Source organism: Rhincodon typus, chromosome 1 (assembly GCF_021869965.1).
Source record: "Rhincodon typus isolate 14 chromosome 1, sRhiTyp1.1, whole genome shotgun sequence".
Taxonomy (NCBI): Eukaryota; Metazoa; Chordata; class Chondrichthyes; order Orectolobiformes; family Rhincodontidae; genus Rhincodon; species Rhincodon typus.
In genome coordinates, this window is record NC_063332.1 from 144,043,664 (window position 1) to 144,056,932 (window position 13,269).

Genomic DNA, 13,269 nt, shown 5'->3' on the forward strand with positions numbered 1-13,269 from the left:
GCATTTTTGCAGGAAGGTGGGTGGGAGGAGGAGTATTCTAGGTAGCTGTGGGAGTCGGTGGGCTTGAAATGAATATCGGTTTCCAGGTGGTTGCCCGATATGGAGACAGAGAGGTGTTAGAGATGGTCCAGGTGAACTTAAGATTGGGGTGGAAGGTGTTGGTGAAGTGGATGAACTGTTCGAGCTCCTCGTGGGAGCATGAGGCGGCGCCAATACAGTCATCAATGTAACGGAGGAAGAGGTGGGGTTTAGGGCCAGTGTAGGTACGGAAGAGGGATTGTTCCACGTAACCTACAAAGAGGCAGGTGTAGCTTGGGCCCATGCGGGTACCCATGGCGACCCCCTTTGTCTGTAGGAAGTGGGAGGAATTGAAAGAGAAGTTGTTGAGGGCGAGGACGAGTTCAGCTAAGCGGATGATGGTTTCAGTGGAGGGGGACTGGTCGGGCCTGCGGGACAGGAAGAAGTGGAGGGCCTTTCGGCCATCTGTATGGGGAATGCAGGTGTCGCTCCGCCCACAGCCTCCACAGCCAGCAGCTCCAAAGGGGACAATAGCACCCAGCCCTGCCGAGTCTTCACCATCCCCCCAGACCTACCCCTTACTGAGGACGAACGGTCAGTCCTCAGTAAAGGGCTCACCTTTGTCCCCCTCCATCCACACATCAACGAATACCGGTCATGCTTGGACATAGAGCAGTTTTTCCGCCGCCTCCGCCTCCACGCTTACTTCTTCAATCGCGAGCCTAACCCTCCCTCTCCTGACCCCTTCTCCGGCTTCCAACATACCCCCTCCTCCTGGACACCGCCCCAAGGCCTCCTACCCTCCCTCAACCTCTTCATCTCCAACTGCCGTCGAGACATCAATCACCTCAACCTCTCCACCCCTCTCACCCACTCCAGCCTCTCCCCCGCAGAACGTACAGCCCTCCGCTCCAATCCCAACCTCACCATAAAACCCGCGGACAAGGGAGGCGCAGTTGTAGTATGGCGCACTGACCTCTACATCGCCGAGGCCAGACGCCAACTCTCCAACACCACCTCCTACCACCCCCTTGATCATGACCCCACCCCCGAGCACCAAACCATCATCTCCCAAACCATCCACAACCTCATCACCTCAGGTGACCTCCCACCCACGGCCTCCAACCTCATCGTTCCCCAACCCCGCACCGCCCGCTTCTATCTCCTTCCCAAAATCCACAAACCTGAATGCCCTGGTCGACCCATTGTTTCCGCCTGCTCCTGCCCCACCGAACTGATCTCCAACAATCTGGACTCCATTTTCTCCCCCTTGGTCCAGGAACTCCCTACTTATGTCCGTGACACCACCCACGCCCTCCACCTCCTCCAGAACTTCCAATTCCCCGGTCCCCAACACCTCATCTTTACCATGGACGTCCAGTCCCTCTACACCTGCATTCCCCATGCAGATGGCCTAAAGGCCCTCCGCTTCTTCCTGTCCCGCAGGCCTGACCAGTCCCCCTCCACTGACACCCTCATCCGCTTGGCTGAACTCGTCCTCACTCTCAACAACTTCTCTTTCAATTCCTCCCACTTCCTACAGACAAAGGGGGTGGCCATGGGTACCCGCATGGGCCCAAGCTACACCTGCCTCTTTGTAGGTTACGTGGAACAATCCCTCTTCCGTACCTTCACTGGCCCTAAACCCCACCTCTTCCTCCGTTACATTGATGACTGTATCGGTGCCGCCTCGTGCTCCCACGAGGAGCTCGAACAGTTCATCCACTTCACCAACACCTTCCACCCCAATCTTAAGTTCACTTGGACCATCTCTAATACCTCTCTCTCCTTCCTGGACCTCTCTGTCTCCATATCGGGCAACCACCTAGAAACCGATATTCATTTCAAGCCCACCGACTCCCACAGCTACCTAGAATACTCCTCCTCCCACCCACCTTCCTGCAAAAATGTCATCCCCTATTCCCAATTCCTTCGCCTCCGCCGCATCTGCTCCCAGGATGAGGCATTCCACTCCCGTACATCTCAGTTGTCCTCGTTTTTCAAGGACCGTAACCTCCCCCCCTCAGTAGTCGAGAACGCCCTCAACCGTGTCTCCCACATCTCCCGCAACTCATCCCTCACACCCCGTCCACGCAATAAGAACCAAAAAAGAATCCCCCTCGTCCTCACATACCACCCCACCAACCTCCGGATCCAACGCATCATCCTCCGACACTTCCACCATCTGCAATCTGACCCCACCACCAAAGACATCTTTCCCTCCCCACCCTTATCTGCTTTCCGGAGGGACCACTCTCTCCGTGACTCCCTTGTCCGCTCCACACTCCCCTCTGGCCCCACCACACCCGGCACTTTACCCTGCAACCGCAGGAAGTGCTACACCTGCCCCCATACATCCTCTCTCACCCCCATCCCAGGTCCCAAGAAGACTTTCCACATCAAGCAGATGTTCACCTGCACATCTGCCAATGTGGTATACTGCATCCGCTGTACCCGTTGTGGCCTCCTCTACATCGGGGAAATGAAGCGGAGGCTCGGGGACCGCTATGCAGAACACCTACGCTCGGTTCGCAATAAACAACTGCACCTCCCAGTCGCGAACCATTTCAACTCCCCCTCCCATTCCTCAGACGACATGTCCATCCTGGGCCTCCTGCAGTGCCACAACGATGCCACCCGAAGGTTGCAGGAACAGCAACTCATATTCCGCTTGGGAACCTTGCAGCCCAATGGTATCAATGTGGATTTCACAAGCTTCAAAATCTCCCCTCCCCCTACTGCATCCCAAAACCAGTCCAGCTCGTCCCCGCCTCCCTAACCTGTTCTTCCTCCCACCTATCCCCTCCTCCACCTCCAGCCGCACCCCCATCTCCTACCTACTAACCTCATCCCGCTCCCTTGACCTGTCCATCCTCCCTGGACTGACCTATCCCCTCCCTAACTCCCCACCTACACTCACCTTTACTGGCTCCATCCCCGCCTCTTCAACCTGTTTGTTTCCTCTCCACCTATCCTCTCCTCTATCCATCTTCTATCCGCCTCCCACTCTCTCCCTATTTATTTCAGAACCCCCTTCCCCTCCCCCTTTTCTGATGAAGCGTCTAGGCCCGAAACGTCAGCCCTTCCTCAGATAGTCTGCTGTGTTTAATGTATTTGTCTTCTTAACAGCAGATTTGGGAATCTAGGTATTAAAGGCATATTTAAATCAGAACTCATTTAGATCTTCAGATCATTACATTATCACCTGGACTTTTGACCTTGCTGAGGAGTGAGTTTTTAAACAGTCTATTTTTGCTAAGTTTTCTCTTGGATTTTCTCATCTCTTTTTTAGGTTTTTCCATCCATTTTTAATCATTGTAATCACGGGGATGATCATACCACTAGAAACTATGAAGAATTAACCTGAATTATTTGACTGTCAGTTTTGCTTTCCATTTAAATTTCACATTAGTAAGTGACATAAGAACTGTAGTGTAAATCCTGGCTACCGACAGTTTTCTGCCACTCCATACTACTTGTCTCCTGGCTAGGATTGAGAACTCATTGTGCAGTGTGGGCTTGCAGTGGGATATGAACTAGTTATGCTGACCCTCCAGTGCATTTTAGTGTATGCCTTCAGATTGCGTTCAATTTTTCTTTACAATGTGGTCATAATTATTTTGGTGTCTGTTCTCTGATGGTTGTTCAGTTTCCTCAAAATGCTTTTTTTGTCTAACAACAGGAAGCTAAATTTTCTGTATTTCATCAGTTAATTCTGAAACAATGTTAAGTTTGCTTAACTTCAACAAAAATACTTTTTACTATTGCATTATATCTAATGGTTACAGTGTATGTGTAATTTTTCTTCCTATCTCATGTCATCCAATCATGTTTTCTTGCTAAATGATGCAGGACTCTAATCTTTCCATAACTATCAGTTCTCCTGTGAGATATGCTTGAATAATATGGGAAGATTAATGCTGCTAGAATCTTTCTTGTGGTGATTGTTCCATTTTCTGCCTCTTATCTTGTGGCTTGCAAGTTGTACCAATATGTAGCCAATACATTGTATTTTTCATTTTTCACTTCCATTTCTTTCCTCTTCCAGTTCTGGGCCACTGTGGACAATTGTGATGCCACAATTAACCAGAAAAACTTTATTATGTATAGCTCAGTACCACGTCACATGGTACATTTTCTCACCCGAGGGATGAAAATACTGACTTGAAATGCCTAAACAATATGCCTTACTGAATTAATCATTGTATGAATTAGTAGAATACATGATTACCTTCCCATGGAACAAAATTGATTCGTATTAACTATAGACTATAGAATATATACAATCTAACTGCTACTGTCTCTTAGCTCAGTGTTTGCATATCTAACCTCTAAGGTAATCTCACATTATCTGGGGGCATATGTTAACCTTTTTATTTATAGTTTTATAGAACTAGATTAGTTGGTTAACTTATTGTTGCAGTATTTTAAGTTCAACAAATATGCTAACATTGTAAAGTTTAAGAAATGGTTTTGTTTAGTAGTTATCTGAAAAGATTTCAAATGTGATATGTTTTTTAGCATTGCAGCAGTGATGGCGCAGAATGCCCAACAGCATTTCTGGAGAGACTTTGTTTTGAAATGAAGAAGGGATACAAAGAGACAATGCTCCAGCTTATTTTGTCACCAGTTTATGTTTTTGTGAGTGACAGCTATCCGGTAAGTTCAGAGCAATCGAATAATATCATTCATACTTTGTGGATAACCATTGGTGAAAACCATTTTTTAAAAAATTTTTAAACTTTAGCTGTTAAAATGAAAAGGCAAGGCTGACTGAATGTAGCTATACAGTTATCACTATAACTATTGTTCAATTAGACAAAGGTATACTTTTACCATTCCCACAAGACTTATCAAGATACAAAATATAAAACCATAAAGTTGAAAATCTTCAATTCTTCTGCTGTAACTTTGGGAGAAGGATGTAATATAGGCTGATACTAAGATATACTTAGCCTCACATTTAAGTCTTTTAAAATATCCACTTGCAACTCTTACAAGACTGTTGATACAAAACGAGTTGTGGTAAGCAGCTTGATTCATGATGTTGAAAAGCTGGCCAGCGTAACTGGAAGGAAGAGTAATCTGCCCCACTAATTGTAGTTGAAACACTTTTCTTGGGTCCAGCATTATGGTCTTGGATTTTTATTCATTAAAGGATTAATTTATTTGTCAGAAATTTTGTTCTGCATCCCGTTTCCCCTTGCACGATCCCTTTCAAAAAAGCTGTCTTGCTTCACATGGGAATGCCAGCTTCCTTGTAGTGGTGTGAGAAAGTAAGAGCTCCCTTTAATCATGTTAGCTTTGGCAGGCTTAGCTTGTCAACGTTGGAGACTTTAAATGGACACATCAGCGTTGTGGATTTTGGATTTTTCATCTTGTGTTTGATTGATTGACAATTTATAAACTTAATTTAGAAAGATGAAAGGAATAGCCAAGAATCATCAAGAGATTAATTGACTGATTATTTCCCTTGGGTAAACATTGTGGTGCAATGTAAAAAATTCACAATGTTGGAGAAAGGATATCACAACTGCTTCATATATAAATGGAAATCTGTTTTTCAGAGCACTCTTCAGTAATTTTGAGTTTCTTGTGCCTTCTGAGTTTGTTGCATCTATGCTCAGTCTTGTGAGATCTTTATTTTAAGTGTTACTATTTGCAAAAATTGTAATGATTTAGAATAAGCTAGAGTTAAGAGCTGTCTTTTCCTCGTTTTTTTCAGTCATCAGAGGATGAGGTTTTCACTGGTTGGGCCTTAATTATCCATTGTCAGTTGCCTTTGAGAATGTGGTAGTGAGCTACCTTCTTGATCCAGTGCACTCTATTTGGTGTAGTTATATCCAAACTGTAGAGGGGGGAGAAGGGGAAAATCCAGAATTTTGATCCAGTGACTGAAGGAATGGTGAAGTAGTCCCAATTCAGGATGATACGTTGCTTGAGGGGAACTTTCAGGTAGTGATATTCCCATGCTGCTTGTGTCTTTCTAGATGGTAGTGGAAGGTACCTCAGGAACCTTAGTGAAATTCTGCCTTGCATCTAATAGATGAATCTGCTTCCACTGTGTATTGGTTATGGAGGGAGTGAATGTTAGTGGATGTGGTGCCAATCACAGGGGCTACTTTGTCCTGAATTGTGTCAAGCTTCTCGAGTGCTGTTCGAGCTGCACTCATCTGGCAAGTGGAAAGTATTCTATCACACTCCTGATTTGTTCCTTGTAGACAGTGGACAGGATTAGGGGAATTGAGTGAGTTGGTCACTGAAGTATTCCTATACTCTGACCTGATCTTGTAGCCAATGTATTTACATGACTGGCCAAGTTCTGTTTCTAGTTGGTGATAACTCCCGGGATTTTAGAAGGTGATTCATTGGTGGTAAAACCATTGAATGTCAAGGGCCGATGGTTTGCCTCTCCTGTTAGAGGTGGTCATTGTCTGCTGCCTTTGTGGTACCAATGTTACGAGTCACTTGTCAGTTCACACTTGATATTGTCTAGGTCGTGCTGAATTTGGACATAGACTGCTTCAGTATCTCAGTTTTCACAACTAGTACTGAACACTTTGCAGACATTTAGCAAACATCTGGTTTTGCCGCACTTAGTCTGCAAATTCTGTTTAAGTGCAATGGTCAGGACACTTTAATTATTTGTAACAAAAACGCAATACTGTGGATGCTGTTAAACTGATACAAACAGAGAAAATGCTGGAGAAACTCAACAGGTCTGACAGCATTTGTGGAGAAAGAGAGCATTAACATTTTGTGTCTGATATGACTTCTTCAGAATCTGAACAGTCAAATTGAACGTGAAGTGTTAACTCTGTGTTTCTCTCTTCGCTGGTACTGACAGACCTGTTGAGTTTCTTCAGCATTTTCTGATTTTAATTGGGTAAGCCTTTGATTGGCAAGAACCCATCTCCAATGATAAAGTATTATTTTGTTGTACCTTGTGTTCTTGCTCATTCAGAACTCTTTTTTGATAAGAGATGGTTTTTTGACTATTTTTATCCTGTATTATCAGGGAGTAAACTTACTGATGGGAGAATTTGAACGTGTGAACTGCTATTGCACGTTTTCCCTTCATGTATCCTTAGAACATTATCTATTTCTATCTTGGTACATGTCTATTTGCTGTGATGAGTTCAAGATGTTCTTGGTACAATAGAACAACTCCGTTTAAAACTCTTAAGTGATAACAATTGAGGTTTTAAAATTGTGCTTCTCGAGAGAGAACATCTTGTAATGATTGATGGTGTGAAGTTATCCACAATTCTTTGCTGCTCCCAGTGGATAAAAATATCTTTCTCAGTATTATTTAGCTTTCTGTACCTTAGATTATTCATAGTATGATTGAGGGAGCTTTCGTTTAGTTTTATGCTAATGCTCATGTGTTTCATTCCAACAGAAACTACTGAGCATGGTTAGCACTGGTGCCTCACAATGCCAGGAACCTGGATTTGATTCCACCCTTGGGCAACTGTCTGTGTGGAGTTTGCACATTCTCCCCGTGTCTGCATGGGTTTCTTCTGGGTGCTCCGGTTTCCTCGCACAGTCCAAAGATGTGCAGGCTGGGTGGATTGGACATGCTAAATTGCCCATAGTGTTCAGGGATGTGTAGATTAGGTGGGTTATAGGGGGATGGGTCTGGGTGGGATGCTGAGAGACTCGGTGTGGACTTGTGGAGCCGAAGGGCTTGTTTCTACACTGTAGGGATTCTATGATTCTATGATTTTAAGCTTAGTGGCTGTCCATTAAGCAGCTATATTCTAACAACAGAATTACAGTGTTGTTGTGACACATGTCCCATCATGCATGCATCAGTTCTCAAACATCATTAGTGCCTTCTCCTGCTTTTTCCCCATAATCTGATATGGTTTTTTTCAGATGCTTTATTTTTGATTAATCTGTATTTTCAAATAGTTGAAATCTAGAGTAATAAAATTTGAAGTGACTTTAGCTCATTGGTAAAGCTGATGGAAGTTTGCATATATCAAGACTCCAAAGATTTGGATTCCAAGAAATTGTGTCACAGTCACATCACAGCTGCTTCACAAGAATGTGACTGCAAATGTTCTGAGTGGGAGATCTGAAAAAGTAACCTTCAACATTAGGACAAGGATCAAACAAGACTGTGAGGTAGCCCCATTCAATTTACAATCTACCTGATGGCAGATATTCAACCCATGGTGAAGCCCTCTGGTGTCAGCAGCTCTAGACGGCAAACTGTTTCACCAGTTACATCAGTGCCAAAACTAAACTGACCACCATAAATCTACATGATTCATATTCTACACTAGATTTGCAAACCACTCTTGATTCTTCAATTCTGCACACATGAAACTCAGCTTGTCCTTGAATGTTGCCGAAAGAAAAAATTGTATCAATCCATACTTCATGAGCCAAATCTTCACATCCCACGTGTGTTGAATGAGAGAGGCTGAAATATGTTGAGTATTCCTATACCTTGGTAACCATTCCCTTTGAAAAGCAACCATTGGCAAGGAGATCCATAAATGTGGGATCAGCATTGCCTTCTACAAGCAATGGCGTGACTGACAACAAATTCCTAGTGCATAGAGCAGTTGTCATCATTATACTGCTATATTGCAGTGAAATCTGTATGTTTGGAACACATAAGAGCATTAGAGAAATACAATTAGTGCATCGGGCACATCTTCTGGATTCCATGTGGGGACCACTTGAACAATACTAGTGTCGCCCTTTGAAACTAAATCCAAAAGCATTCATGCAAAACTTCTGAAATATCCTGAATTGGGCACTGTTTTCAGATGACTGGAAATAGTCTTCCCCTTTGGGCCCTGTTTTCTCAATTTCCAAATGACCCAGATTTTAGGAGATGAGGAATCATATGATTCAAAGAGACTCTGAAGCACCCCTTGAAGCTTTGTAATGCTGACACTAATGCCTAGGAAGAGCTAACTGCCAATCTTCAGAATAATGATTACCTATCTATGAAGCTGCATCATGCTTTGTTGTCTTAATGAGGCAGAGGAATGGCAAAGAAGGAAAGAAAAAGAAGCAAATTATGCACACTGGATCACCACCTCTTTGGATGTCAATTACCAAAGATCTGTGTGTCAAGAATTGGACTATTCACCCATGGCAAGGAGACCCATGACAGAAGCTTTTGGCCCTGAATAGATCCATCCCCAAATTGAGGGACAGCCAACAATTAGAATTAAATTTATTGTTTATTGTTGAGCATCATGAATTTCCAGCATCATGTGCTTAATGCATTTATTTTCTGCAGAAACTTTCTGTTCAAAAGAAAATGATAAGTTTAATTTGCACAAAATAGAGTCTGGCTGCTTGCAACCCAATGTTAGATGGCATGTGCGTCTACGTGGATTTGACTATACCTTCACAGCATTAGCAGAACCTTGTGTTCTGTGGTTGCTGGAAATGTTCAAACCAACCACATGAGGAATTAGTGTAAAATGATTACAAATATGTTTCATTATAAAATAAACAGGTGCACTTTACTTTTTGCTAACTGCACACTGTGGCATATCCATTTCGTTTTTCAAAATACAAAGGTTCATAAATAGAAGAATAGATTGCAAAAGCAGGAATATGGTTTAAATTTATACATTGTTGCAATTTTGGTAAACATCTTTTTGAAAGAAAGGAAATCCATAACATCAGTTATTTCAAAGCATGAAATTTCATGGTTTAAAATAGAAGATTTCTTTCCTATGCAAGAGTCAAATAAAGTAAATACCTAAATACTATCTTAGGTTATCCTGTTATACTCTGAAACTGTTAATCAAAGTAAATCAATGAGTTAACAGGCAAATTGATATTGATTGTAAATTGTCACTTCCAGATTAATTGACAGATATAAATACAAATAAATGTGAATTGGCTGAGCAATTCACATATATAGGTTGTTAATCTCAATCGAGAAGTCTTTCAAAATGCTGTCTTCCTGATGAAAAATTTCAGCTCTTCTGCTTTTAGGAGCAAGCCAGATTGCCAACTGACGGCAGTGCACAACCAACCTACATTCCACAAACATAATCTTCATCAATGATGGCACATGCTTGCAGGATCTTGTCAGTTCAGTTTGGATGGCTCACCTTCTCCGTTATTTTCCATGTAGCTGTGGAACCTATGTGTTTGGTTATTCTCATCTTCTGGATCTAGTCTGTCTGTCTTTAGCCTGCCAGTACTGCAACACTGGAATTCTTGTTAACTATTGAGCTTAGATTGATTTATATCTTTTATATGTTTCAAACCAGCTTCAGTTTCCTTGAAGTTTTGGTTTCCAATCTCTGTTTCCTTTTAGTTTCCTCTGAAACTGGAAGGATTCTGGGTTTAGACACTTTAGTGCAACTTCCATCTAAACTATCTTTAGAGAAGAATTTGCTGGTTGCATCACCAGCTGTAAGCACAATGTTGTTAGACACCTGAGCGCAGAAACATAAGGTGTTAGTGGAGAAGAAGCCTGAAATGAGAAACCCACTCTAATACAAATTACGTTCATGAGATTACATCATTGACCTTGCATGCTGCGCATCCTCACTGTAACAAGTGGGGGTAAGTTGTGAATTGCCAAAAAAGGATTAATAAATTTTTAGTTCTTTTTCCCCAGAACACTCATTCTTTTGATGGCTTTCAATTTTTATTAGAAGTTACAATATACAACAAACAGAATTGACATGATAAAGTGATTCTGGTGTTTTAATCACTTTGTTGATGTATAGCAAATAAATTGCAGGAAAGCCCTTATCTTTTTCCTTTGAATTAGGATTAGCATTTTTGAAAATTGGCCTTTGTTAACTTTCTGGATTAAATAATAACCTCATAAATATCTCCTTGCAAAAGTCGCCATGCCTATTAAAGATCTAACAGAAGACTTCAGTTTGAAAATGTAATTCCTAACCACTTAAAAAAGCAAATTTGGATATGTGGAAATTCTGAAGATCTCTTCTCAATCAGCAGTTTGTGGTATCTTGGACAACTGTTACAAGCACTGAAACAACAAGGAGGAATTCAGGACAACCATTCAGTTTGAAAGCATCGACGAGTGTAATTACAGTCCAGTCAAGCACGTGATCACTATTTACAGATTAGTATTTTGCTGATAGAAAAGAAATTAAATAGAAGCAACTCTGAGAAATAGATCATTGATGTCACTTTGAAACTTTATCCAAAGTAACTTATAAAAATTTATGATAAAAATGTATTTTGCATGTTTTGCCTGGTGCAAAATGACTCTGCCTTGCTAGCTTGATTTGCAGATTTGCAGTATTACTACTGTGTAAGTTAGAATAGCCAGTTTGTTTTTGGCATTTCTTAACTTTGTTAGTTCTCAATATGCTTTAAAACATTCTGAGCTCCTATGTTAATTTGGCCGTGTCATTTTGTTTTTGGCTTAAGATATTTTAGTTAGGCAGTTCTGATACTTGATTAGTTTGGGCAAAATAGATTAAATATAGATTTTAACATCGGTATCACAAATGGTAGTGATTTGATCTCCTTTGCCTACAGAGGCCATCTGTAGATGGACTACTTCGTGAAGGTCATATCAGCCTTTCTGGATTACAGTTACGTGCCCATGCCATGTTCTCAGCAGAGGGATTACCTTTAGGCAGCACAACACTAGAATATTCTTGGCTGATTGATGTCCAAGCGGGTCTGCTTACTGCTAAAATAACCTTGCCACAGGTAATTTGTCAAATGTGTGTAAAACCAAGGTAATGTTTATTGTTTCTCTCAACGCCTGTTCCCCCCTCTTACCCCCCCGCTCTCTGTCTGTGTCTCTCTCTCTCTCTCTCTGTCTCTGTCTCCACCTCCGCTCCATCACCAATTATGCATTGGTCTGAATGCTAATGACATTTACAGCGAGTTTGGTGTAACTTTACACAAGCTTTTTTTAAAAAATGGATTGTTATATAGTGTGTTAAAAGCATTGGTTAATTTTAGTCTCAGAGATAGTCCAGATTAAGTGATTTTGTCTATCCTAATAGCATTTAACATTTAAAAAAAAAACTTATTGCTATTTAACTAACTCTTCTGCTACTCATGGTAATCTGATTTCTGACTTTACTAACTTATCCTTCTTCCTAGATAGAGATATGTAAAATAATAACATGATAACTGCTATTCCTTCCTTTCAGAAATCCAACTTCATTTGGGCACCTTAAGTTGCCCAATTCTTTCTTTTTGTTTACTGCATATGTATTTTGAACAACATATTGTTAGTTTAAGATGTTATCAATAGTTACAGCTAGTTTTTCTCCTTGCTTTTGCTCAATTCAGTGCTTCTCAGTTTTGAATGATTTAAAGCCTTCTGCTAAGGTTGATAGTTTGTTCAGATTTTAAATTACTTTTCCAGTGTATACTTCACATACCAAATTTAAATTAGTTTTGAAGCTTGATTTCCATTCTCTTAAAAATCCATCTTTTAAAACCTATTATTTTGTCATTGTCACATTATCTTGTGTGGGGTTATGGATATGTAAACAAATTTGTAGTGTGTCTTCATTTGAATCACAAAAAAATTTAAGCTGCTCGCCAAGGAAAATAGTGTGCTCAGTTGAGAAATTTTGACATGCTATGTGTAGCATATAATTACAAACCGTAAATTCACCAGTATGCACCCCATTCACCTGCAAATGCTGATCTGTTTCTTATTTATATATCAGAGTGTAATTGACTGTTTTCATATTTGAAACTTCCTGAATGGTCCTGTTCTTGTGTGTGTGTAAAATTTCTTACCTTGAATTACTTTCTCATCAGTTGGCGGCTAGTTGGGACAGCTAGGAGCAGATTGATTAGTTCTGTTCTGCAATGTAGCATGTTGAGAAGTGTGGTATGGAAAGGAACTAAAGTAGAAGGGCTAGAAAGGAATTCAGACTGAAATTGTAAAGGAACGTTATACGTGATGCTTCTTTACTTCAATTCTAATTCCATTATTTGTTTGATCCTGAATAAAGATTAATGTTTCTGGAGGGACCTTTTAGAGCAAAGTTGAATATGGACAAAATTGCTGAGAAAACAAATTGATTTATGTTTGCTACGACTTTAGTTAAGCAAATTAAACTTCTATGTCTAAAAAATAAGCTGGTTTATAAAAAGTTTCACAGCAAGCAGCTGGTTAGTTTGCTTGTGTGATGTATATATCTGTCACAGTCAATTTTACTTATCAAATCACAAGTGAACTGTAACAGATTAATGAACACTGTTGGTGTGCTACAATTTAGATTGCTTGTAGGTGGTCTATCATGA

General features: G+C 41.2%; 1 protein-coding gene across 1 annotated transcript in view; it reads left to right on the plus strand.

Annotated features, from left to right (window-relative positions):
- Positions 1-13,269, plus strand: part of kiaa1109 (KIAA1109 ortholog) — a 433,631-nt gene that overhangs the window by 197,095 nt on the left and 223,267 nt on the right. Inside the window, exons 24-26 of the mRNA XM_048608993.1 lie at positions 4,067-4,147; positions 4,540-4,677; positions 11,530-11,706. Coding sequence (XP_048464950.1) covers positions 4,067-4,147; positions 4,540-4,677; positions 11,530-11,706 — 396 coding nt within the window. The remainder of the gene's footprint in view (positions 1-4,066; positions 4,148-4,539; positions 4,678-11,529; positions 11,707-13,269) is intronic.